The following is a 27,884-nucleotide window of genomic DNA, read 5'->3' as shown; positions in this document are numbered from 1 at the left end:
AAAATAAGTTTTATTTTTAGTAGAGGATAGTATAACAGTATAAATTTATAATGACTGTGAAAATTGCCACAGGAGCATTTTATAAATATAGCCTAATCAGAATGGCTCCACTCTCTCCTTTGGGTCCCAAAGCCTTCTGTAGTATCCATGTTTGATCGAAAATAAAGGAAATCACTAAGACTTAAATGTTTAAAAATACTATTTAAAAATGTTTATCCCCTGGAAGTTCTAGAAAAGGAATCATCAGATCGATTTCATGTGAAACCATCAATTCTTAGGCTTACTCCATTCACAAACATCAGTCGGGTATCAACTGCTAATTCTTAGAAGGCATAAGGAGCAGAGTTACCTAATTAATTTTCTTTCTAGGAAAATGATAAAAATCATTCTTTTGAAAAATTACCAGATATGCATAAAAATGTTAACTTTAGCAGAAGCCAAAAATAGAGTAAAAGATAAGGAAAGAAAGCATAACACCAATAAATCTTTATTGGAATTTTTTTAACAAAATAATTTTTAAAAACAAAAGCCCCCGCATGTAAACAAGAAAGTAAATAAAGTTAGTTGGCATCATTATGTACATCCAAAAATCAAAACAAGTTCTGGGTTAACATTCCATAATCCAGTAAAATGTTTTGACCCATCAATGGTCAGGGAAACTAATACTATCAATAATGCAACCTGATCTTTGAACAGCATACAATAATTTATGAATTATAAACGATATAGTTGGAACTTTTCATTCTTCCCACCAATCCATATGCCACATGTAGACTAGTCCTAAAATGGATTTACATTGTCCATATTAGACCAAAATGTCCATCCTCGTAAATTGACCAGGTTACACCTATCTGATCTCCTCTACAGTTTTTTATGGTGGGATATACTAGAACCCATATATTACAACATAACTTTTTTAAACTAACCTAATCCTAAATTCTACCTCTAACTAATCTCATTTCATTTTTTCTCACTTCCTATACATACATTAAATACCATAGCAACTTCACCTTAAAAAATACTGCTAATACATTAATACACATTTAGGCAGTAATTTCTGACAAAGTGTAGTTTATTTACCAAGAAAAAAATGCTATTTTTTATTTTAAAATTTAGGTCAAGTATTGTCATAGTAGTGTTAAATTAAGAAGGATGGCTTCCATTTAGAGGGTTCAATACATACATTAATGAAGATCAAAATTAAACAGAGATTAAATTATATCTCATATGGGGAAGATTTTCTCAGTTCTTGGAAGAAAGACCAAAATAGTTTTATTACTATAAAATGCTATTAATTCAGTGTCCGTTTTTGCTAATTACATTCAATTCACTTTTATAAGCTTTACAAAAGAGAGCTGGGATAATTTTTCTAAGAGGCCTTAATTTTGGTTTAAAATGTAAGTCTTTTCTGTCAGTTAAAATAATTTAAAGATGTGCACAATATTTTTGTGCTGTTTAAGGCAGGTGCCAAGCACATTTTGAAAGGTAATAAACTTACCAACTAGAAATATTCTCCCAAAGGAAAAAAAAGAAAAGAAAAGCTCATGACAGTTTTTAAGACAGATGTTTAAATAGCACTCTTCTTTTGGATGATTTAAAAATAATTTGGCAGCTGAACCGCCTATGGTCATACCATATATCGCTAAAAAAGGACAAGCAACAGATACAGAATTAATGATATATTTTTAGTATTTTTACAAGTCTCTTTAGTTGGTGCCTAGCGGCATTTAACAAGATTTTTGTATTCAGTGTAAAAAGATGGAACAGAAATACTAAGTAATGAATATAATTTCTCTATGTCATGCAGGAAAGAAGTCAAACGTTTTACATATCATCACTCCTAAATAGTTCTAATTAAAATCCAAACTGTTCCCATTTTTGCATCCTTGTCATTCTTTGGTAAAAGATTCAAAATAGTCATGGGTTAGGAAACAACTGTTTGCTCATGGTCTTCATTTTTGTAAAAGGAAATCTGCACTGTGCCTGGTTTATACTAAATAATTATAAGTAAGCAAAATATTATGGTTTTTCTGACTAATCTACTCCTAAAGCTTTGAGTTGCCGTTCAATCTCTTCATCAGAGATAGTAGCCTTTGAAGTAGAGGCAGATGGTAAGCTTCGGGCAGCTGATGGAGCTTTGGCCATCTATATTAAAGGAAAAGGAAAAAAAATGCATTATCAAACATTTGGGCAAGGACACAAAGGATATGCTGCAAAGACGTTTTTCATTCAAATATAAAAAGATGTCTCTAAGGGCAAAGGCTAACTTAAAGTGACAAAAGCGGTAGAAACGATTCCAACAGAGGATAGAAGACATATTCATACCTTTCCAGAGATTTCAATTCCGATTTCATCAAGAACTTGATTCACAATATCTTGGCTTTCTTCTTCATCATCAGAGCCATCAAAGATATCATCAAGTGTGTCATTGACTTGGGGGGAAGGGGAGAAACAAAATTACAGTTACTATCAAACAGATTTCAAGTTAGATTTACATTTTTAGAAGGTGGCCCAACTATGTGTACATATTTGTAATATTACTCAAGGGCAAACTTAGTTGAACCAACAAACTACAAAAGTCATTTTCAAATGTTAGTGAAGTTCACTTATACATTTTTGAGTTACTAAATCTGGAGTACTTTTCATTGCAACACAACTAATATAAATAATAATTATATAATATAACAAGTCTACTATGATTTTTAAAAATGTGTCTTTAATAAACAACAACAAAAGAAATTCACAGCTAAAGGCTTAAAGTTTTTAAATATGATTCTACAAACTGTATTCACTGAGCTAGTTAGTAGCTGTTAAATCTGACCATGGAATAATATGCAAGAATCAAATATCCTGTAAATATTAGACAATTTACTCTTTTTATACCTATAATTATATTTTCAACTTAAATTTACATTCAACATATAGGCAGAATATTCTAACAAAGTCTAAGGTTGAGTGTTTTATTAAACTTGTCTACAGAATGACATCCAATTTAACCTTGCAAAGATTATTATTGCTATATCCCTCTCTTCCTTCCCTTCCCAAAGTATTTATGGAAAAGTTTCTATATAGAAGGTATCACATTAGGATTATGTCTTGTTTATTTCTGAAACAAAGTGCCTAGCATGTAGTAAAAGTACAATTAATGGACAGAGAAAAATGAAGACCTCAGGTAGTTTACATTTAAGTAGAAAAGAAATTAACAATCAATCAGATTGTAGTAAATAAGAAAGATAATAAAGGGAAGAGATTATATCCAACTGGGAAGAAGTACATGTGAGGTGGTCCTTAAAGGATGCATAGGATTTGACCAAACAGAAATAGAGGGAATAGAATGAGCAAAGACTTGGTGGAAGACAAAAGGAATACACTCAAGGTAGAGTAAGTTCTTCTGTTGTGTTATTATTTAAGGGGCATGAATGGAAAAGGTGTATCTATTATTCTGGGTCAAAGAGCTTATGTCTGATATGGGGAAAAAAGATCTGGGGAATCATTTGGGATGTCCCAGCCCTCTCCCAGTTTCACATGTACATCTTAATTGTTTGTGTCCTTGATATAATTAATAAAGCTTGATACTGGTTAAGATCTCTGGTTGTTATGAGCATGATTTGACAATTTGAGATAGATGAGAAAGAATAGAGAGGTGTAATCAGGGATTAACAAAGAAGGATGCTTTCAGAAAAAGTGTAACAAAATTAACCATATTTTATATATATATGTATATAATTTATATATTTGTATTTATATATATGTTTTACATACATATATGTGTATATAAAATGTGTGTGTGTGTGTGTGTGTGTGTGTATAAAATACAGATTTCTCAAAGATCCTGTTTCCAAAATTGAACTTGTTCATTCTGGAGCAGCACTGCACAATATAAATTTCAACTGGAAAAAGATTATATCCATTTAAACCTTGAATTTACCTTTGGATAAAAATACTAATGTTAATGCACTTTACTAGGTCATAGAAGAAATGAGTAATCACCAACAATTACTATTCTTTCAGACCCATTTGCAAAGTAGTAAAATACAAATGAGAACTATGATAGATATGAGTTGTATGAGCCTATTGATTCTCTTCATTATAGCTTAATGGAAAAGTTAATTCCTCTAAGATCTGCTCACACCTGTGCCATCACTGGGAATCACATAAACACGTTAGATACTGTGATCATTATATAAATGACAATTCTCACAGTCATTAAAAATTCACTAATGATGTTTCAAAAAAGTCATATTTTTCAAAGTAAAGATTCACAGTCAAAGCTAAAGAATTTTTGAACTATCAAAGATACATATACATTTTCATTAACTCCTAAAAGGAAAATAGAAAATAGATATTTTGAAATTGAATACTTAAGGTGGTGAGTTTCGTATTCCTGATAATTTAATCAGATACTAGTTTATACACTAAATGCCATTAAATTAAAATGCTAGCAGCTAAGCAGAACTAAACTGGCATATCTCTACATAGTTGTAAAACAATTAGAAAATACCTTTGCAAAATAATGATGTCAGTTTTTACATACCAGGTTAAGTAATGTTGACCAGGATGCTGTAAAAGGTCACTTATTTATTAGCAACCAAATAAAGATTGGAATAGTCTTTCTGGGAGGAATTTGGTATGAACCAAAAGCCTTACAAAAGTTAATACTCTAAAGAGATTTTAAAAATTTAGTCAAAAATAGTATAGAAACATTTATCAAAGGATTAGCAAATACACAACAAATTTTAAAACAATCTTACTGACCAATGTAAGAATGGTTCAATAAATTAAGATTGATGTTATTGAATACTGATGTTATGCAATATTAACACTATTAAAAAAAAGACTTCAGAGAAGATTTAAGGTCATGAGTACATGTGTATATCATACTATTATGTTTTCTAAAAGCAGGATAAGGTTCAAAACTGCACATGTAATATGATTTAACTTCTATAAGATATGGGAAAATATAGGAAAGAAGCATATAACATTATCAGTAACTATATCTGGGTGATGTGATAACAGATTTTTTAAATGAACTTTGTTTCTCTGTGTTCTCCATATTTCCTCTACAAAATGCAATTAGTTTATAGTCAAAAAGAAGAAAACTAAATATTAAATAACTTAGGGAAGAAGAAGGAAAAAATAAGAACAAAAGAGCTCCCCATTATCTCTACCTCTAATAAAAATAGAGATCTTCTCTAGTATGAAAAGAATCAACACAACTCTTAAACTACCAAATTCATACCAGGAAGAGTTCTTTTATTCACAAGTTGGTTTTGGTCCCCTCATCAATTAAGCAAAACCGCTGGTGCCAATATAGCATAAAAATATGGCATATCATATTTTATATTTTTCCTTCCAGTAAAGTTTGATAGGATTTGAGCCTTATACTTTGCCAATTTAACAATACACTAGAGTTACAATATAGACATCTATGCAGAAGGGTGCTGTACCACTGCTTTTTTCAACATTTGTGCTTTTATGGATTAGAATATGAGGTTGCTAGTAAATAAACTTGGCTGATTCAAAGATAAAAAAACTGTAAATTTCATTACAAGTTATTAAACTTACTCATTTCTTCAGTCATTTCCATTTTCATGTTTTCCTTCTGGAAATTCTGCATTGTTTGTAATGTCTTTTGTGGATCCATCTTCTTGTTAACTGCTTGCATTGTCTTTAAATATATGAAAAGATTCATGTTGGCTACATAAATGTGACATTTTTACTATGAATTAAGTCCAAAGAGAACATATCAAATTAGATACAGGCTTTCTAAAGATATACATACTGTCATAATCTAACATAAGACTGTTAAGTAGTCTAGAAAAAAATGAAATACTCACTTGGAAACCATCTGCTTAACATTTATATAATAAAGACCAGGGTGAAAAAACTCATATGAACAGTAGGCAAAAAAAAAAATAAAAAACATTGTCCGCAAAAAATCCATTTCAAATGGGAAAACTACATTTGCCTACTATGTGGCAAGTAGGTAATGTCTAAATTGAAAAGAATTACAATTTAAATTTTATAAAATTTTTCATTAAGCTTTTGATGTCTAAATTAAAAAGGAAGATACACAGCATACACACTTAATCCATTCACATATTTTAAACCACGGTTTAAAGAAATGAACAGAACACCGAGTTTTGTAAAAATATGTGAAAAGAACTCTTACATTTTATATTCACAAGTTATTTCATTAAAAGAGATTAATGCTATCTAGCATGGCCAAAATATTTTATACATATTATATATAAAGTTTATGTATTATATACAGTAGTTCAGACACTATACAATATAAAACACATCAGTTTCAAAGATACCAAGCAGTCTTTTCGTAATCTGTACACAATGCTACAGCCAAGGTAACCTTTAAGTATAACACTGGATTTCCCCCATTCCCCTCCAGCCCACACATACCTCTGAAGTGGCTTTCCATTGTTCTTAGTATTAAAAGCCAAAATCCATAATTCACTATGAGACCAAACACCACTGAACTCTGCCTAACAAGCTAGTCTTATGGAGCACCATTGCCCTCCAGCCACACTGATCTTTCACTTCCTTAAATGTGCCATACTTTCTCTTGCCACAGGACCTTTGCATACGCTGTCTCACACCTGGAATGCTCCTCACCATTTGTTTTCATTATCAACACTTCAGATTTCACCACTTTCCTAGGGAAGTCGTCCCTGACACCCCTGATTAGAATAGATATCCTTGTTAAATCCTACTCACTACAGATGAAATTCCCTATTTATTGCTGTAAATTATATTACTTCACTTGCAACTTACAGTATTATAGCAACTAATACTAATAACAATGGTGATAATGATAATAATAAAGCAGTAAAAGCCTATATAGTCTTAACTATGTGCCAGACACTGTTCTAAGCACTTTACATATAATAACATTTAGAGTTAAAAGACATTTATTTAAGCCTGACAAATCTTACATGCTAGGTGCCACCATTTTCCCTGTATTAAAAATGGAGAATGAAGGCACAGAAGGGCAAAATAACTTGCTGAAAGTCACAAAGCTAATGAACAGAAGTGAGATTTAAATTCAAGTAATCTAGTCCAGAATGTATATTCCTAATCACCGCACTAAACTCTCTCTCAAATGGGCTGTTTTTAAGCATGTATGGGGGCACCTGGGTGGTTCAGTTGGTTAAGCGTCCAACTCTTGATTTCAAGTCAGGTCATGATCTCATCAGGGTCCTGGGATTGAGCCCTGAGTTGGGCTCCGAGCTCAGCATGGAGTCTCTTTGTCCTTCTCCCTCTGCTCCTCTTCCCACTTTCTCTCTCAAATAAATAAATAAAATCTGAAATAGACTGTACAGTTTAAACCCTTGCCTGGTTTTGCTTTCCACTTCATCCCCATCATTTGTTATACTTCCTACCTATAGGGTCTAAACAAATATTTGAATTAATACATTTCTAAAAAGATTAAGTGAAAATTCCAGTTCAGATATCTCTATATGGCAGGACCATATTCGGTACCTTTTCCTAGCCTACAACCTGCAAAAAAAATTGCAAAATAAGTGGTTTTCCCTTTAACATTATTGAAAGGTTACCCATCTCAAGTGTGTGATCATCACATATGATCTTTTCCTAAATTAGATGTTTAGTTCTGTCCGTTTATGAAAGAAAAAAGAAAAACAAAAGTTTTTGTCCTTAACTATGTATTTTTCACTGTAAAAGGACAAAGGTCCATCAAGAATAAGTTACGTGACAGAACAAAACTAATATTGAAACTTCCTCTATTTTTTTTGAAACTTCCTCTATTTTTTTAAAGAACATATTGTGTCACTGCACTTACTGCAGCTAAGATGGATAAATTCTATTTTCATGTGCTCTGTAATCTAAAACACAATTATAGTTGCTCCTCATTATTTCCGGATTCCGTATTTGTGGATCTGCCTACTCACTAAAATGTATTTGTAAACCTCAAACCAATACTCATGGAGCTTTTGTGTTCCTCTGTGGACACACAGAGAACAGCAAAAAAATGTGAGTTGCTCAACAGGCTTGTTTCCAGCTGAGGTCAAACAAGGTGACACTCTGCCTCCCTGTCTCAACTGTCAAACCGTAAACAAGTGTCCTTATTTGTGGTCTACTTAGTGCCATATTTTTGTACATTTTGTTGGTGATTTTGCCATTATTTAAATGGCCCCAACCAAAGTACTAAGTGCACAAAACTATGTGTCCATGGAGAAAATACATGGTAGCTTTGATTAGGCATGACTTCAATGTTAATGAATCAACATTTATTAACTATGGTGTCTTTCAACAGAAACACATAAAACATTAGGTATAAGCTGGTTGACAAAAACATTGTGACCAAAGGCTAACCCTATATTTCCCATAGGAGAAATGGTTCGATATTCACTAACTGAGTATTCCCAACTTAACAGAACATTAACTACTTCAAATAATGAGAATCAACTGTATATACCATTTTTTAAATATGAACCTCCTACTTTCTCTCCTCTGTGGCTTTCTTTTATTTTGGTCTTCATATTCATATTCCTCCTTCCTTATATTTAACACCTAATGGTATTTTTAAGACCTAGGTCTTCTGCAAAGTCTTTCAGATCATTCAATTCAAAGATCTGTGCAGTTCACTGAAACTTAGCACAAACTGATGTATGTAGTCGGTAGTTTCCCTGTCAGATATACCTTAACCTCCCTGCTCTCTACCCCCACCCCATCCCCAATTGACCTATAAAATCTGTGAGAGCAGGTCCTTCATCTTAGATGTCTTCTTACTCCTTATAGTACTTCACATACATCAAGGGACTCATTATTTATTAAAAAATCAAAAAGCTCAGGGGCGCCTGGGTGGCTCAGTCGGTTAAGTGTCAACTCTTGATTTCAGCTCAGGTCATGATCTCAGGGTCATGAGGTTGAGCCCCACTTTGGGCTCCATGCTAAGTGTGGAGCCTGCTTAAGATTCTCTTTCTCCCTCTCCCCTCCACACCACCCCCGAGCTCACTCTCTCTAAAATAAGCTCACAGTCCTATAAACTCTATAGTAAAAACTTTTTTTTTTATACAAAGACCATAAGTTAAACATAAGTTCCTGGTAAAATTAACTGATAAATCCTTCTGACAGAAATCATGTGTCCTTCTGACACATACATGAAAATGAATCAAGAGCAAATTATTACTCAGAAGTAATTAAAACTTATAGCTTAATGAAATAAGACCAAAAATCTTCTGACAATTTAAGGGAAAAAAGCAAACAACACTTTTAAGTCAATTTAAAAAATTTAGAAGCTACACATGACCTTGGAAAAAATCAAAATATCTGAAACAAGAAATTTTATAGTAAATCAATAAAGAATCTACATACATCCAAAACTGTTATAATATTGTAAGGTAACTATACTTCAATTAAAAAATCTAGAAGTAGTTATCTGGATTATCTAGTATTATTAACGCCTTTTACTAAATATTACACAGATTCTGTGCCAAATATACATCAGGAGCTACTTTTAAATCTGATTTGAATACTGACACTTATATGTCTTAGATAAAACAATAAATGTATGGATATAAAGGTTCCCACTTACTTTTGCTGTAGTAGACATTGCTCCCGCCATCTTCATCTGGGAATTCATCACTTTTGTTTGTGTCGACATAGAAGTGACTTTTGAACTTACAGCAAAAGTTCTTGTTTTCTGTTTCCGTAGATGTACAAGCTGTTTGGCTAAAACTCTGCAAGCTTCTTTATTACCAATCTTAGCCATTTTCTTAATTTCTAATTCCTAAGAAAGGAAATAAAAAGAGGGGAATAAAATCACTGAGAGGTAGTCCCTAATGATTAACTTCAGAAAAAAAAAAAAAAATCAAACACACATCATATACCCTTTTCTCCCTGATCATAAAGAGAGGAAGAGGCAGGTGGGCGCCTAGGTGGCTCAGTTGGTTAAGCGACTGCCTTCGGCTCAGGTCATGATCCTGGAGTCCCAGGATCGAGTCCCGCATCAGGCTCCCTGCTCAGCGGGGCGTCTGCTTCTCCCTCTGACCCTCCTCCCTCTCACGCTCTCTGTCTCTCATTCTCTCTCTTGCAAATAAATAAAATCTTAAAAAAAAAAAAAAAATTAAAAAAAAAAGAGAGGAAGAGGCAGTCATAAAGTCACAGAAAAAAAGTTAATTTGAGAGAGCAATTTATTCCACAGGTTTACACGGGAAAGACAGAATTCATACCTTCATCCACAAATACAAAGCAAATCTATAAAATAGTATTTACAAAGAGCCCAAAAGAAAATGAAAAAGTTCAACCTAAAAGTCAGTAGGAAAAAGGAAAAAAAAAAAAAAAAAGACAAAGAGTTGATGGGACAGAGCAAAAAGAGCACATTGGTAGATTTAAAGCGAATAATACAGACAATTACATTAAGTGAGAAGGTTCACCTAACACCTCAGTAAAAGACATAAACACTACTATATGCTACGTCAAGAAACCAACTTTAATTACAAAAACAAAGCTAAGTAAAATGATAGAAAACGTATTCCATATAATTACTTACTAAAATCTGAAAATCTGGTGTACATTAACATCAGATAAAATAAACAAACAAAAAAACTTGAGAACAAGGAATACTACCAGAAATAAAAAGGGGCATTTCATAATGACAAAGGAATCAATATATAAAGATGTTAGAACAATCCTATACGTGCATGCACCTAAGAACAGTGCTTCAAAATATGTGAAGCACAACTGACAGAACTGAAAGGAGAAACAAATACACAATCAGCATGAGGGATATCAACCACTCCTCTCTTGATTACATTGCTATAACTGTTAGAAGTAGACAATCTGCAATGATACAGATTTATAAAAAATACTATCATCCACTTGACCTAACCAACATTTATAAAAACGCCATCACCAATGGCAGAATGCTTGTTTTTTATATACACTAAAAAAGAAGAAAATCACCAAAATATATCATATTTTGCTCAGAAAACACGACTCAATATAATTGAAGAGGACTGAAATCATACAAAGTATGTTCCCTAATAGCAATGAAATTAAACTAGAAATCAGTAAGGAAGGAAAAGGAAGGTATATCATAAATATGCAGAAATTAAACATGGTTCTAAATAAGTCATGGGTTGGAAAAATTTCAGGAGAAATAATATTTTGAACTTAATAAAATGAAAATGCAACATATCAAAATGTGTGGGCTACAGTTAGAACAGTTCTTAGAGGGAAATTTATAGCATTAAAACTTATATTAGAAAAAAATAAATATTTCACAAGCTTCAAAATTGAGAAAGTAGAAAAAAGAGTAAGTAAAACAGTAAATACAAGAAAAAATATTAAACAATAAAAGAAATCTATATAGTAGGAAAGAAAAAATATCGAAAATTAATGAAATCCAAAGCCTTTTTTCATAAGAGGTGGATCAAACTGACAGGCCATTAGCCAGATAGATGAAGGGGGAAAAAAAAAAAAGAGACAAAGAGAACACACAAATTACAAAGATTAGGAATGCAAAGGAGGGATCACTTCATATTCTAAAGATGTTAAAGGATAATATGGGAATATTATGAATAACAGGTCATTACATTTTTTTTTTTTTAGAAATCTTCTTTTCCTTTTTTCTTTTTTTTAAATTTTATTATGTTATGTTAGTCACCATACAATACATCATTAGTTTTTGATGTGGTGATCCATGATCCATTGTTTTCATATAACACCCAGTGCTCCATGCAGTACGTGCCCTCCGTAATACCCATCACCGGGCTAACCCATCCCCCCTCCCCCCTCCCCTCTAGAACCCTCAGTTTGTTTCTCAGAGTCCATAGTCTCTCATGGTTCATCTCTCCCTCCAATTCCCCCTCCCCATTTTTCCCTTCCTTCTCCTAATGTCCTCCATGCTATTCCTTATGTTACACAAATAAGTGAAACCATATGATAATTGACTTTCTCTGCTTGACTTATTTCACTTAGCATAATCTCCTCCAGTCCCGATCCATGTTGATGTAAAAGTTGGGTATTCATCCTTTCTGATGGCTGAGTAATATTCCATTGTATATATGGACCACATCTTCTTTATCCATTCATCTATTGAAGGGCATCTCGGCTCTTTCCACAGTTTGGCTATTGCAGTTATTACATTTTAAAATTTAGTAGACATGGACGAATCACTTGACAGATGTTAACTACCAAGGCTCATTTAAAAAGACATATCCTGATCCATTCTGTATCTGTTTTTTTTCTAAAAATTGAACTTGTAGTTTAAAAACATATCCACAAAGAAAAGTTCCCTCTCAATGGCTTTACTAATGAATTCTATCAAACATTTAAGGAAGAAATACACAAACTCTTCCAGTAAAGGAAGAGTAAGAGAAACCAACTCATGCTTTAAAGTCAGCATCACTCGGATGTCAAAACCAAATAGACACTGGACAAAAAGATAACTACAAATCACTATCTTTCACAAACACGGATGCAAATATTCTTAACAGAATTTCAGCATACTGAAAAAAATATTTCAAAAAAAAAACCACATCATTACCAATGGACCTTATCCCAGGAGCAAAAGCTTGATTCAACTTTAGTAAATCAATAAATGTAATTCACTACATTAACAGACTAAAGAAGAAAAACTACATGATCATCATCTCAACAGATGCAAAAGTGAACCTCTACCCTCACCTGATAACACAATAAAATTTAATTCAATATGGTTCACAGTCCTAAATGTAAGAACTAAAACTAAGATTCTTTTTTGCACTTGATTAAAATAAAAAATTTTCTGTTCCACAAATGACACTATCAGGAAAATAAAAGACAAGACCAATAACTGGAGAAAATATTTGCAAAACATATATTTAATAATGTACTTGTATTTGAAATATATAAAAAACATACAAATAAATAAAAGAAAACATTGACAAAAATGGGCAAAAAGACATGTAAACAGCAAACAGGCACATGAAAAGATGCTGAACATCACTGGCAATTAGCAAAATATAATTTAAAATGACAATCCACTATACACCTCTAGAATGACTAAAAGTAAAAAGACTGTCAACTCCAACTATTGGCCAGGATGTGGAACAACTTTACTTTCAAATATAGCTGGTGGAACAGAAAAATTATAGCCAATTTTGTGCAAAACTGTCTAGCAGTTTCTTACACAGTTAAACATACATTTACCCTATGATCCAGCAATCCCACTCCTAGGAATATACTCAAGAGAAATGAAAATATGTTCACACAAAGACTTCAATTGCATCTTTATAGCAACTTTATTCAAAATAGCCCAAACCTGGAAATAACCTAAATGTCCACTAGCTGGTGAACAGATAAATAAACTGTGAAACATCCATACAATGAAGTAAATTTAAAAAATTAATACTGATTTTATAACACTGATTAATCTCAAAATAATTATGATGAGTGAAGGAAGCCATATTTAAAAAAAAAAGTTCATATTATATGATTCCATTTATATAAAGTCTTGAAAATGTAAACTAATCTACAGTGACAGATCAGTGTTTGCCAGGGAGGAGGGAGTCAGGGAAAGATAGGTGAAAGACATTACGCAGGGAATAGGAAACTTTTCAGGATGATGGATATGTCCATTACCCTGATGGAAGTAAGGTTTCATGAGTTTATGCATATGCCAAAATATATCAAATTGTATGCTTTAAATATGTAGTTTATTGCATGTTAGTAATACCTCAATCATGCTGTTCATTTAAAAGATTTTAAGCAACATACATTTAAAAACATAACAAAAATATTTAAAGATGGGAAAGATAATCTATTTTTTAAAAAGTACATTCATTATCACAGATACAATGATCACTAAAGTATCAAGTAAGATACCAATGAGTTAACATAATTATTTCTTGTAACCCTTTCTTATTATTCAGGACTATTTTATTTTTGTTGTTAACTGAGAATGAAGTAGCTGTGTTTTGAGTAATATTTCCTCCCAGGCATTCATGACTTCTACAAACTGAAGAATAATTTGATTTTATAATCAGCAGAATACACAGAATCCTGATAAAAGTCAGCAGAATGACACAATAAACAAAGGTAAGCAGAAAATGCAGGAAGACGTTAAATGCCATTTCTTAGTAAATCACTTACCACCTGCCATGTGTCTTTTTCTTAGTTAGCTAATTATTCCAACACTAATTTCCAAATTTGTTTGAAAAGTTAAACTGAAATTTAATGTTCTACTTACCAGCTGTTTTTCTTGTTTCTCTAAAGCTGCTCGGTCTCTGATTATAGCTCTCTGTGTACCTCGTAATTCTCGATTCTGTTCCTTTATTACATCTAAGAGAACCACAAAAGAAACCTAAATGTATGAATTCCAAAATTTTTTTCAATACCATTTGAAATATTAGACTTGGAGACCTTAATAAAAAAAAAAGAAACCTTGATTTACTAGATGTTAAAATTTTTTCATTCAATATACTAAAAAATTAGTCAAGGGCGCCTGGGTGGCTCAGTCGTTAAGCGTCTGCCTTCGGCTCAGGTCATGATCCCAGAGTCCTGGGATCGAGCCCCGCATCGGGCTCCCTGCTCCGCGGGAAGCCTGCTTCTCCCTCTCCCGCTCCCCCTGCTTCTGTTCCCTCTCTCGCTGTGTCTCTCTCTGTCAAATAAATAAATAAAATCTTTAAAAAAAAAAAAAAAAATTAGTCAAATATTAATACTTGGATTATAAATATTAATTATATAAAGAATTACAAAAGATAAGTGCAGACAGGCTATAGTTGGAGGTTTAACCAAAAGTACATATAAATCACAATAAAATATTCCCTTAGAGAACTGATAGTATGCAATGTTTTATGTGGCACATATATATGTCTCTCTCTCTCTCTCTTTCTCTCTCACACTCTCACACACACACACACTTTTCATCTCTTCTTACTCCAGTATTATATGAAATTCCAGGAAGGAAGACAGATCATGTGTTTATTAAATCCTTTTTTCTACACTAAGTCATTATAACAGAGTGAAGCAGCAGACCTTCCAATGAGGCAGACCTGGATTTGAATCCTCCCTCTGCTACTGGATCATTATTTGATGATATCTTGGCAAAATTAGTTAATATTCTAAACTTCAGGTTTCTTATCCATATGATAAGGATAGTTGTTAAGGTGTAAATAACATACATAATTGCCCTGATATACTATTAAATTTCCAATCAATCTTAATGTTTTTCTAACTGAATTCATTTGGATTCATTAGTCCCATCTTTTGAAGAATTAAAGTATTAGTCTAGGCCTGATGGACCATAATTTGGGTTAGTTGTTACTAACAGTAATTTCTTCAAAAATCATAGATATTGATGGTAATTCTTGCCAAAACTGGTCTCTTATTATCAGGAATCTTGCTAAGTGCTGTACAATATTCACAATAATGCTATGGAGTTGATTTTTCTATTATTTTATATTTAAAGAAAACTGAGTGTTAGGAAGTTTAAATAACTTGCCCAAGGTCACAAGGTAGTAAGCAGTAATGCCAGATTTGGATCCAAGTGTTCTGTCTCCTGAATCTGTAATCTTAATCACTTCATTAGAGTACCTTTCTAGTCAAGAGGTAGATTTAAAAACAACAGTAACAACAACAACAGAAAGAATAGTCTCTTCATCAAATGGCACTTGGGACAACAGGATTGTTCACATGAAAAAGAATGAAATTGGACCCCTACATCACAGTGTATATAAAAATTAACTAGGGGTGCTTGGGTGGCTCAGTCGGTTAGGGTCCAACTCTTAATTTCAGCTCAGGTCATGATCTCGGGGTCATGAGATCGAGCCCGCATCAGACTCCATGCTCAGAGTAGAAGTCAGCTTGAGATTCTCTCCCTCTCTTTCTGCCCCTCCCGCTGCCTGCATGCCCATGCGCTCTAAACAAACAAATAAGATCTTTTTAAAAAAATTAACTAAAAAAAGATTAATGACCCAAATATAAAAACTGAAATCATACAATTCTTAGAAGAATACATAGGAGTAAATTCACATGATCTGGGATTTGGCAATAGATTCTTAGATATGACTCTAAAAGCATGAGCAACAAAAGAAAAAGTAGACAAACTGGACTTCATGAAACTTAAAGGCTTTACACCAAAGGACATTATTAAGTGGAAAGATATTCCACAAAAAGGGAGAAAATATATACAAACTATATATATGTTAAGAGTCTAGTATCTAGAATATATAAAAAGCTCTTAAAACTCAAAAACAAGACAATCTAATTAAAAATGGTTGAAGGACCTGAACAGACACTTATCCAAAGAAGATACAGAAATGGCCAATAAACACAAAAAGAAGATGCTCAACATCATTAGTCATAAGGAAAATGAGAGCTACTTCACACCCACCAGAATGGCTACAATCAAAAACGAAAATGGAAAATAACAAGTATTAATAAGGATGTGAAGACTGGTACCCTTTGTACTGCTGATAGGAATGTAAATTGTTCCACACGCTATGGGTAACAATTTGGTGGTTCCTCAAAAAGATAAACATAAAATTACCATATGACACAGCAATTCTACTTCTAGGTATAAGAGAACTAGAGTATAAAAATAAATGAAGTTCAGACACTGTGGATAACAATTTGGTGGTTCCTCAAAAAGATAAACATAAAATTATCATGACACAGCTATTCTACTTCTAGGTATAAGTGAACTGGAGTATAAAAAGAAATGAAGTACTAATACATACTACAACATGAATAAACCTCAAACATATTATACTAAGTGAAAGAAGCCAGATATTAATGGTCACATTTTATGATTATGTTCATATGAAATATCAGAATAGATAAATTCATAAAGACAGAAAGCAGACTGGTAGTTGCCAGGGGTTGGGGAGAGAGGAGAATGCTGAGTCACTGTTTCACTTGTACAGGATTTTATTGTGAGATGATGATAATGTTTTGGAACTAGAGGTGGTGGTTATACACCATTGTGAAAGTACTAAATGCCACTGAACTGTTGTTCACTTTAAAATGGTTAATGTTATGTGAATTTCACCTCAAATAAAACAACAGAGCGAACACCCATTATCCTTTTACTGATGGAACATCACAACTTATGTTCTACACATTCCTGTGTGTAACATATAACTTTACTCAGAATAAAGATAACTAATTATATTGAGGAATAGGCAGCATACTAAGAGGTTCACAACAACCACAAACGTAAGTACTATTATCTCACTTATTTCAGGGAATTTGACATTCGGTAAGGTAATCTGCCCAAGGAAGAAAGAGTGCTAGGATTCATATACAGGCAGTCTGATTCCAGGGCCTCTGATTTTAACTACCATATTATGCTATGAAGGCTTTCAGGCAAACAAGAAATAAAGGTATCGGAGACATAATCCTTATCACTATAGATCCATATCAGTAAAAATATACAAGATTTAAAACAGAATGAAAAACATTTCAAGTCATTATATAAAATATAACTAATCAACTACAATGACTTTCTGAATAAAAGTTAAGATGCCAGAGCTTATCTTTACAAGACATCTATTTTCCCTCTCTTGCATACTGTGTTTCTCAATGAAGTTATATTGGTGGACAGCTCATGCTCAGGATTTTCTAGGAATGTATTCTATAGGTTCCTTAAATATAGAAATAGGAAACCATATCATATATATATAAGAGAAATGGGGGGGGGCTCGACCCCAGAACATTGAGATCATGACCTGAGCCAAAATCAAGAGTCAGACGCTTAACTGACCGAGCCACCCAAGCATCCTTTATTTCCCAAATTTATTAAGCCAAGGGTCCCTTCTAAGAAATCTCTATTAATATTTTTTAGATGCTAATGTTCCATGGAGCACTGGTTGGCATTCTATTGTCACAATTTATTAGTTTCCTAGGGCTGCTATAACAAATACCATAGACTGGGTAGTTTAAACAATAGAAACTAATTTTCTTACAGATCTGGAACCTGAATATTTTTTAGATGCTAATGCTCCATGGAGCACTGGTTGGCATTCTATTGTCACAATTTATTAGTTTCCTAGGGCTGCTATAACAAATACCATAGACTGGGTAGTTTAAACAATAGAAACTAATTTTCTCACAGATCTGGAACCTGAAAGTCCAAGATCAAGGTGTTGGCAGGTTTGATTTTTCCTGAAGCCTCTCTCCTTAGCCTGCAGATGGCTGCCTTCTTGCTATGTCCTCATACAGTCTTTTCTCTTAGTGTGCCCATCCCTGGTGCCTCTTCCTCTTTTATAAGGTCACCCTCCTATTGGATTAGGGCTATGCCCTCATAACCTCATTTAACCTCAATTACCCTTTACATACCCTATCTCCAAATATAGTCACATTAGAGGTGAGGACTTTAACACATGAATTTTATGGGCATACAATTCAGTCCACAGTGCACAATATCTTTCCTCTGACATCTGTAGACACTAAACAGCAAAGCTCTCGTTTCCCTAGATTTAAAAGCAATCATCAGCCTTTTCATCCTCAATACTCCCAATTTTCTTCTTTTGAACTTAGCATGCTATCTTGCCAAAACCAATGAATTGGTATAAAAACACTGACCACTTACCCTACTGTTTCAATGATGAGGGTCTTCTAAAGCCTTCAGAGTACAGAAGTGAAAAAGAAGCCACCATATTGACAAGTTAAATTGTGGTCAGATAACCGATACAGATGCAAAGCAATTGCTGAAAGCCTTGACTGCTAAGATCTAGAATTCTATCAATATATACTTATTCATTATTAGAATAGTATAATATGTAATAAAAAGTATGTATTTGATCCTTGTCTTTAGTTCGTGGCACAGAGCTCCTAAAACCCTTGGAATTTCCTTAGTGGTAGGAACATCTTTTAGCTCAAGAAGGTGGACCCCTAGATAGTTTCTGGAGGGCACTGGTTACCAGAAAGACAAAATGCTTGAATAGAGGGTAGGATGTTCAGCCCCAACCCCCTGATCTCAGGAGAAGGGAGTGGAACTGAAGACTGATAAAAACTCCTGAATAAAGAAGAGATTAGGAGAACTTCGGGGATGGTGAACACACTGATGTGCTGGGAGGGCAGCGTGCCTGAAAAGGGCATGAAAGCTCTGGGCCACTTACAGCCCCCACAACTTTGCTTCCATTTGGCTATTCCTGAGTAAAGCACTTTCCTGAGTTCTAGGGGTTGTTCTAGCAAATTATCAAACTGTGGAGGAAGTTTTGGGGACTCTAGAATTCACAGCTGGTTAGTCAGAAGCACTGGTGGCCAACTGGGACTTGTGACTGGCATCTAGGATGAGGACAGTCTTCTAGGACTGAGCCCTGCATCTGTGCTAACTCCACGTAGTGTTAGGACTGATTGACGTTTTGGACACAGCAGTTGATGTCACAGAATCAGAGAGCAGAAAATAGATATAGCCATCTTTATGGGAAAACACATATTATGACATGAAATTTTACCAGAACATGTACCTTAATCAAAATAGTTTTCCCTTTTCTTAATTTTATGTAACTGTGTACCATAACTATCACTGTATATTAGAGAAAGAAAATTAACTACTGCATATTCCATAGCCCCATAGTTAATAGACCTATTAATATTTAAACAGTTCTAAGCTATAAACTGAGAGCATCTAATGTTGCATACTAAAATATAATCATAACACTTTAAAACATATTATGGTAAGAAAAGATAGTAAAACATTTTCTTCATATGAGATGATAGGCATATCCTATAAAAAACAAATCACTCTTTAAAAAAAAAATCCCTATATTAAATCCACATTTAATGACTTGGTCTTCTAGATAATTCAGAGGGGCTAATAGGAGAATGGTTCTGAGACACTTTTAATGTTTTTAGGCCAAGTTTATTTTCCATTATATTTATTTTTTGGTAGGTTTGATTTCCTCCCAAGATTACAAGCTCTTTAAGAGCAAGGAGCACAAGTATTTTATTTATTTATCTATTTGTATTCCCACCACACTTCATGCCAACTACTACCCCAATATAGTATACTTAGCAGTGATCTACGGGAGTACAGACATATACTGAAATGTAAAAGAATGTGACTTATAGGCATAGTTAATACATTTCTTTGAAATGTATAATAAACTCTATTGGTTACCAAGAAAGATGGTTGATAATTTAACCATGAATCTTAACTATGACAGATCTCCTTATACAGTGGAAGATAGAGCACTGAAATAACCAGATATTTCCCTTACAATTTTCTGCTTTCCCCTTTTTTTCATTCTGAGTCAAGACAATGAGAGAAACATGTACTGGGTATTGCTGACATCTAGGAGATAGAGTGCTTGGCTACTGCCCATCCCTGCTTCCTTCTCTAGGCAAAAGAATATGCCCCAATTTTTATATTCCAGCACTTCATTTACCTTGTGGGGTTGCTGTGAAGCACTTCATAATAGGTGGTAATAAAGAACTTTTACATTGTGAAAATGGCAATGGTACATGGCTGTGACTATGGTATGTTCTCTTTGCTCCCATTCCGTGAGGTAAAAAAAGGGTCGGAGGCCGTCCCAACCACTACCCTCTTCTCATCCAAACCCAGCACAACACCTAGAGAAGGCCACCCGAGCCAGCTCCACTGGAGGCATTAAAAGCCTATCTCAAGTCTTTCAGGTTATTTTTACTGAATGAAATATACATGTGTGCACTGGAGTGATCAGGCTTAAATTTTGGACTTAAGAAGATACAGACAGAAAAGGTCATTCTGCTCTCCTTAGTTGTGAATCAATAAGGTCTATCTGCTTACAGGAAAAAAAAAAGTCAAAAAATAAAAAAATAAAAATAATACAAAAGGGGCCTCCATGTGGTCCAGCCTAGCTTACTAGATAGAATTCTCTACTGGGGTTTGAGGCTAGGCCCCAACTTGAATTATGGCTGTCCTTCCAGACCCTGCTTATTTACATATAATTTACACATTTAAGGATTGAAGCAAAAAGTAATTATCAACTCTAAATACAGGCACTCATTAATTTGTGAGTTATATTTTAAATATCTTTAAAGTGCCTTTCGTTTGGGGAAAAGGAGATACCCTGTCTCAGGCTTACAGGGTAGTTCAGGTTATTGGCCCAGGGAGGCACTGGTCAGTAGACAGCATCCACTCTACCATATACTGGGTTTTGTGCTTTATTATAAGGTCATGTTTACTACAGGGTCAAGACAGAAATTTTAATCTAATATACCATATCTTCTGCTTTTAAATGTATTTCTTTAAAGAAAAAAAAAGTCATTTTGATCCATGCAGTTTTATTTCCTATCAGTTGTCTTAAGTCTAGTGATCACATGGATTGAAAGAGAAGCACAGAATAAACAAAGCACATCTTGCTTTACCATTTTTATTAACTTGCTTTGGAGATCAAGACCTGAGAAGACAGGGAGCTTCTCCTTTAGATTTCATCTGCAATCTCTGCAGCAGCTGTGAGTGTAGGTAGTGGGTCTGCAGCCCTGTGATGGCAGGATAACAGGGATTAGCTACAACCTGATCCTTACTGAATAGAAGAACCACCTGTGTGAAGGGGGTGTGGTGGAGCTCACCAAACAGTAAAGAGGAAAGGAGTCCTGGCTATGCAGGGAGGTACCACCTTCTTGGGTAGATGAGGAGAAAAAAACTGCAAATAGCACAAACTCAAAAGTTAAGGGATAAGAAAGAAATGTTTAAGGTCAGTTCCTAGAAAATGCTGGCTCTGGGAACCAAAGTTACTGAGAGGCAGAGGGAAAATGACAATGAGAGAATGGATGGGGGAGGAATCAGAATTTGATATGCAAGCAAATCTGTTTCTCAGGGTTTGGAAACTGTATATCAAAAAATCAGGGAGGAATGGCATCAGCTTAATTAACCAGTTTTGATACATGGTAAAGAAAAAATAAGAACAAAAAACAACTATGGGAAACAGAAAGAACTGTGGAGGATTGTGCCAACAGATTTTTTTCTACATATGGTCCTGGGAGCCAATCATCCATTTAAAAACTAGGTTGAAGTTGAAAAACTCAGCAGGACTTTCTTGGAAGGAGGAGGTGGAATACTAAAGAGAAAATAGGAGTCTAGCCCTATGGTAGCATAAAAGGAATGCTTCCTGCCCCTCCCCCCCCAGTAAAATCTCAAGTCACTCAAATACTGAGAAATTCATTCAGATTAATTTATTATTAGTAAAATATCAGTGTTTTCAAGAGCTGACGGAAGGTCTTCATATGGGCTATGTGTCAGTATATCTTTAGGTCTCATTTGGTCCTCAAAGACACAGCTTTGGTACCATCATCAATAACAGCTTCAGTTCAGAAAATTGTGAAAGAGCATTTCCTCACTTTAGATAAGAGAGGGAACAAGAAGGAAAGATCCTATGAAAGGAAAGTTTCACAGACTTAGGGACTTGAAGGTAGAAAATAGCAGCAGGAAAAGAAATACCAGTCTTTGGGGTCATGCTAGGGATGCAGAAATACAAAGGGGAGACATTTTCCTACAGAAATACCCATGGATGGTATCCATCCGTCTTCATACCAAAAAGTATGGAGAACTTTAACTCAGAAAAATGCTCAGAAGAGAGTACTGTGCTTCTGAATCCCATGTTCAATTATTTTTCTTTGGTGTGCCAAGAATGTAGGGGCCAAACAGCAAGTAAAATTTGAGTTTTTAAATATTCAGAATAACAAGCACTAAGGGAACACAAAGCATCCTAGGAAAGATCTAGCTATTATAGGTAGCACCAGACAGTTCTATCTTATTTGGAAGAAAGCAGAAAAGTTCTGGAGGGGATTCAGTTTATATAGTTGGTAGATTTTATTCTCTCTTAAGATATCAGAAATGTGTCAACCTACCTTCTCACAGGAGATTTATCCCAAGTTAGTCAAAACTCCAGATTCTGAACTCTGAACTACTAGCATACATGGATACAATCCCAATAACGCAAAAACCAAGAAGCTTGCTCCTCTTCTATCAGTAGAGTTCCTCAAATTATGTCTAAACTTGCAGGTGGGTGGCAATGATATATGGATATAGACTATAATAAGCTCTGGATCCTGGAAACACTACTTTTGGTTAGTAAATACTATCATTTTGAAATTTTGTCTGAAATAAACTGCTGCAGAGATACTTTCATGTGTGCTGAAGAGACTCTGCTACCTTGCATAAATGAAATGTAGGAAAAACTCTGAATAAACATAATCTAACTCTGGAAGTGCACAAGGATCTACTTTAGTTCCAGTGAATGCAAGTCAGGAAGCGGGGGCTAAAAAAGTGAGAATACGGGACTGAGATACTTAACACAGTTTGAGGTGGCATCAGAGAAGAGTTCTTAGAGAAGAAAAACACCTGACCTAGTGCAGGTTAGCCAGAGGAAGGAAAAAGAGGGTTCTATGCATAAGGACATCATGAGCAAAAATATGTCAGAGAGAGAAAGAGTACTGATGAATATAAGAACAATACCGCTGGACAGTAAAATGGTCAGGGACATGAAAAGAAAGATAAGGACCAGATCAAGGAGGGCCATATGTGCCTATTAAAGAGCTCTCGTTGATCCTGTCGGTACCAGCGATATAATAAAGGGATTTACACTGAGGAGCAGAATAGTCTGATTTGGGTTTCAGGTGGATCAAATCACAAGGCAACTTTGTAGATGAACAATTTAAGGGCTATGAAGCTACAGGAAAGAAAAGCAGAAAGGTGATGTAATAAAGTGCAAGAAAAATGGGATCTGAATTAGAGCAGGAGTGCAGGCACACAGTGGAAAATCATGTGTCAAATATTTAAGAGGCAAAAGGAGCAAAACTTGGTAATTAAAGGTAGGAGGCAAAATCAAGACCTGCCAATACTGGAAGAGGAGACTCAGGAAAGGAACTGACTTAAAGGAGATAGTGATAAATTCTGTTTGGAATCTCTTCAATCTGAGGTACTTTGGGACCTCTAGGTGGAGATACTCAGCAAATCGCTGGTCTGAAACTCAGAAAAATGTAACTAGAGATACAAATTTGGGATCCATCAGCACTTAGGTAATAAAGTAACAAGACTTTGGATAAGATCATGCAGGGAGAGAGTGTACAGTTAGAAAAGTGGCAGCCAAGATGGAACCAAGAAGAACACTAACATTTAGGGAGCAGGGTTTAAAAAAAAGGAAGGAAGGAAAAGAGAAGGGAGGAAAAGAGGAAGGAAAAAAAAGAAAAGAAAAACCTGAAAGGAGAAAGAAAAAAAGTGATTAGAGAAATTTGAGGAAAATATTAAAGAGTTTAATGGAAGCCAAAAGAGAATTTCAATAAAGAAATTATTATTAGGATCAAATGCAAAACATAGGCTCAAGAGGTGATCACTAAAAAATGGCCATTTTGACAATCTAGGAGTCATTGATGATCTTAGCAAGCTCTCTCTGCTTAAGATGTAAAGCAACTGCTATAGAATTGGGGCATTGTCTGAGAAATAAAGGGGTAGGGATGGGAGATGACACTACTCCTTTAAGAAGTTTACACGAAGAGCAAAAAGAGACTGGACAATACTTCCTAAGAAACCCTGGGTCAAGAGAGAATCAGGAAAAGGAGGGTTCTTCCCAGTTCTACTACTATATGAAATTAAAGTTCTACCATTGATTCCAAGGGAAAAAGAGTCCAGTTCACAGATAAATGGTTACCATTACATAGTACCTACCAAAAGTTGAGAATTCCATATACTAGAAAGAATAGCAAAATTAAACTGTGTCATAGGCTCTCTAATAAGGAAATATTATCAGTGGTAATACTCAAGGGATGAGGTCCTGGTTTTGCCACTAAGTTGTGTGACCTTGGGCAAATTACTTAGTACTTTGTATCTCAATTTCCTCACCTATGAAGTGAGGATGATAATAGTACTTACCTTCTAAGTTTTGTGAGAATTAAATAAGATGCTGCATACAAAATGCTATCACAGTGCTGGCTTAGAGTAGGACCTCAAATTTGCCTTTATTGAGGATAACAGACAACAATTACATAGTGCTTAAAAAATTTCACTTTTTAAAAGACATAATTAGTTGTGCATTTATGACAAATCCTCATGGCATCCTGATTTACAGGTTCATAATTAGTTTCAATAAGCAGGTCACCATTAGTCCACTTAGGGGGAAAAAAAAACCACTGTAAACACATTACCCTATGTATATGTGTATACCTTATAAATCAGTAAAAGGAAAACCAAATACTCAATTGTAATTTCAAATTCAAAAGAATCTTTCTCTTCTATGGCATTGAGGTACAATTCTCATTAATTTCTGTAACAAAGTATACACTGCAGAGGCTTGTTCATCTTTGTGTCAAAAATGAATTAAACATAACTCTGAATGGTAATAAGTGCTGTACTGTTGTCTCCCTTTTTAATTTACAAGTGCAGTAGTCTTTAATGATATAGTATGCAACTCTTCCAGCCAATCCAAAGAAACAAAAAGATTCAATTATTCTCCAGATCTATGTGCAGTTACATATTTCCCTTATATATCAGAATTTCATTACTGCTGAAACAGATAAAGGCAGCATACAGCAAAAGATCTTATGATCAATAATCAACGAGTCCGAGGATCTGGGAGAAAAGCATAAAAATACATTATATTTCATAATATACAGCCTCATTACTGCTAAGAAGAATGCTGTCACCTTTTAAACAAAACACCTTTTTAATAAAACAAGGAGTAAAAACATCAACAAAGCTCTATTATCAGAATAATGAAAGTACAAATCTGTAATTAAAATGTCAGTAAGTGATCTGAATTGACATAATAATGTAAAAAAACATCAAGTATGCAGTTTGCTAGTTACGGTAAATGTACATGGTGGCCAAATTTACATTCAGAAATTTCACACATAGATCTTTAAATCAGTAGTATAGCTCCTAAAGTCCTTAAGACTTTCTTTTTACAAATAAATCTATTTAGCAAAAAACATTATTTCTTGGATGAATTAACCCAACTACAAATGAGTATATAGTTAAATACCCTCACTGCACATCCTCACTTTTTTTTTTTTATTCTGTTCTATACTTAAAGTACAATAGTCCTAGTATACTGTGCCTAGAAGCACAGTGATGAAAATACAGAACTGATATTTATGTCTTTGAAAATATTTGACAGATATTAAGCAATTAAAGCTGTTTGGACTTTAATGTTAAGATTTTTTTTTAAATATAATTTGTAACATCACAGTAACAATGGTACAACTCTTTTCCTCTGTTTAGCAAATTGTCACTATAAAAAACTGAAACAAAAAAATAAACCATTTCCCCCCTGAAGTACTATACAATAACTGGAAACCACAATATTGGTACTGAAACAGTGAAGAAAGTGCCACATTAAAAATTAGACAAATCCATCTCACATAATTGTCCTATATCCTGTACCAACTTGAAAGGTATTCTAGGTACTGTAAATGGTACTATTTAGTTAATAAAAAGTCCATAAATCGAAAAAAAAATTTTTTTCACCCACTCAGCGTAGGCAAAAATGTATTATGCTGTGTACTAAATCAGGACTAACATTACATTATGTGTTGAAGTGAAGGGTAGAGTGGCAGAGTAAAAGTGATGGTCTTTGTTATCCTCCCGAAAATAATGTTGCTGGCACTGGAACAGTCAATACAAAGGAATGAAGGAGTTACCCCAGGTCTGGACTCAGCACCCAGTTTGTACCAATCACTGTCTAGCTACCACGGCTCCTTTTGTGGCAGGGTTAGACCCTTACAAAGAACTGATTCTTTGGTTGAACCAACAGCAACCTAAACTCAACATGTAATAGGAAACACAATTTTTAAATAACTTGAATGAATTTGATTCCTGGTGGCAGTCAATGTAAATATCAAAAAGTAATTAATCAGTGTTATATATACATTACAGTAACTGCTTATAAACAACAACTTGTATATTTCTGTACATTCATTTTTTTCCTCTTAAGATGACATTGAGCTAAATGTCTGAAACAATGCAAGTATCTAAAAATGTAAACTTCTATGCAGACAATACATACCACATCTCTTACTTTAGATAGCAAAAGATAATCACAGGGAAGGAAAAATACATTATGAAAACTAAACCCAAGGTACTTCCCTTAGGTTTCTTTTATATTTCTCCTGGAGTCAGTAAAGAAGCAGTTGTTTCACATCTCTATTGATGGGATATTCTTAAGGGCAAGCCGACCCAGACCTAGGTTCATTTTGTAACTGGAGCCTGTTATCCCCTCCTCCAGCTGAATACAGTTTTCCTGTTTGTACGCCTGTTAAGTAGTACAGCTCCAAACTGAAGGAGCAACAAACCAACAGATGAAACCAACAAGAAACTCATCAAATCTCCGTCTAATGACACTCAAGGGCCAACCGCATCCTGTCCTCGAAATGCTCAAGGTCTCGCTAAAGGAAAAACCGCGGGTGGGGGGAGGGCGGTAAAGGTGGTGTATGTGCGTTACAGAGAGAAGAAGCCAGATTGCTCAGGTGAGGTTGAGGTGTGGCGAGTCAGCAGAGATGGGGAAGCAGAGAAGTGACGCACGAGGGCGGTCACCTGTGGGGCCACTCGATCCAGCCCCGCCCCCAGGGACAGCTGAAAGAATCGTGGCCGGAAGCCCCCAAAACACGCCAGGGAAACGCAGAGCTGGGCCCCTTTGGCCCGGCCTGAACTCACCATCCACGGTTTTCTTCTTGAAGAGAGACGCCATGGTCAGGGACCGCGCCTGGGCTGCCCGGCTTGGCCCGGTCCGACCCGCGACTGAGAAAGGACAGGAGGGAAAGGACAGGCCCTTAGAGGGTTTGGTGTGACGGAGCGACGGGCCAGAGAAGAGGGCGGGGTCTCCAGGCAGGACCCGCGGAAGGCGGGTATCGGCGAAGCCTACCGCAGCCGACTCGCCCCGAGCTCAGGTGACCGAGAACTAAGACACTTTTTGGAGAAGTCACTTCTAGGCGGCGCCTGCGCA

General features: G+C 34.8%; 1 protein-coding gene across 1 annotated transcript; it reads right to left on the bottom strand.

Moving 5' to 3' along the window:
- Positions 1 to 471: 471 nt before the first annotated feature.
- Positions 472 to 27,884, bottom strand: CHMP2B (charged multivesicular body protein 2B). The gene is made up of 6 exons (XM_036114512.2): positions 27,596 to 27,884; positions 14,210 to 14,301; positions 9,572 to 9,766; positions 5,566 to 5,668; positions 2,326 to 2,432; positions 472 to 2,145 (listed from the first exon to the last, which is right to left on the bottom strand). Exons 1-6 carry the CDS (start codon positions 27,627 to 27,629, stop codon positions 2,035 to 2,037), a joined length of 642 nt encoding a protein of 213 aa, XP_035970405.1. The 5' UTR covers positions 27,630 to 27,884; the 3' UTR covers positions 472 to 2,034.

The sequence above is a fragment of the Halichoerus grypus genome, chromosome 1 (genome assembly GCF_964656455.1).
Source record: "Halichoerus grypus chromosome 1, mHalGry1.hap1.1, whole genome shotgun sequence".
Taxonomy (NCBI): domain Eukaryota; kingdom Metazoa; phylum Chordata; class Mammalia; order Carnivora; family Phocidae; genus Halichoerus; species Halichoerus grypus.
Note: the sequence above shows the minus strand (reverse complement) of the source record. Positions and strands in the feature narration are given on the sequence as shown.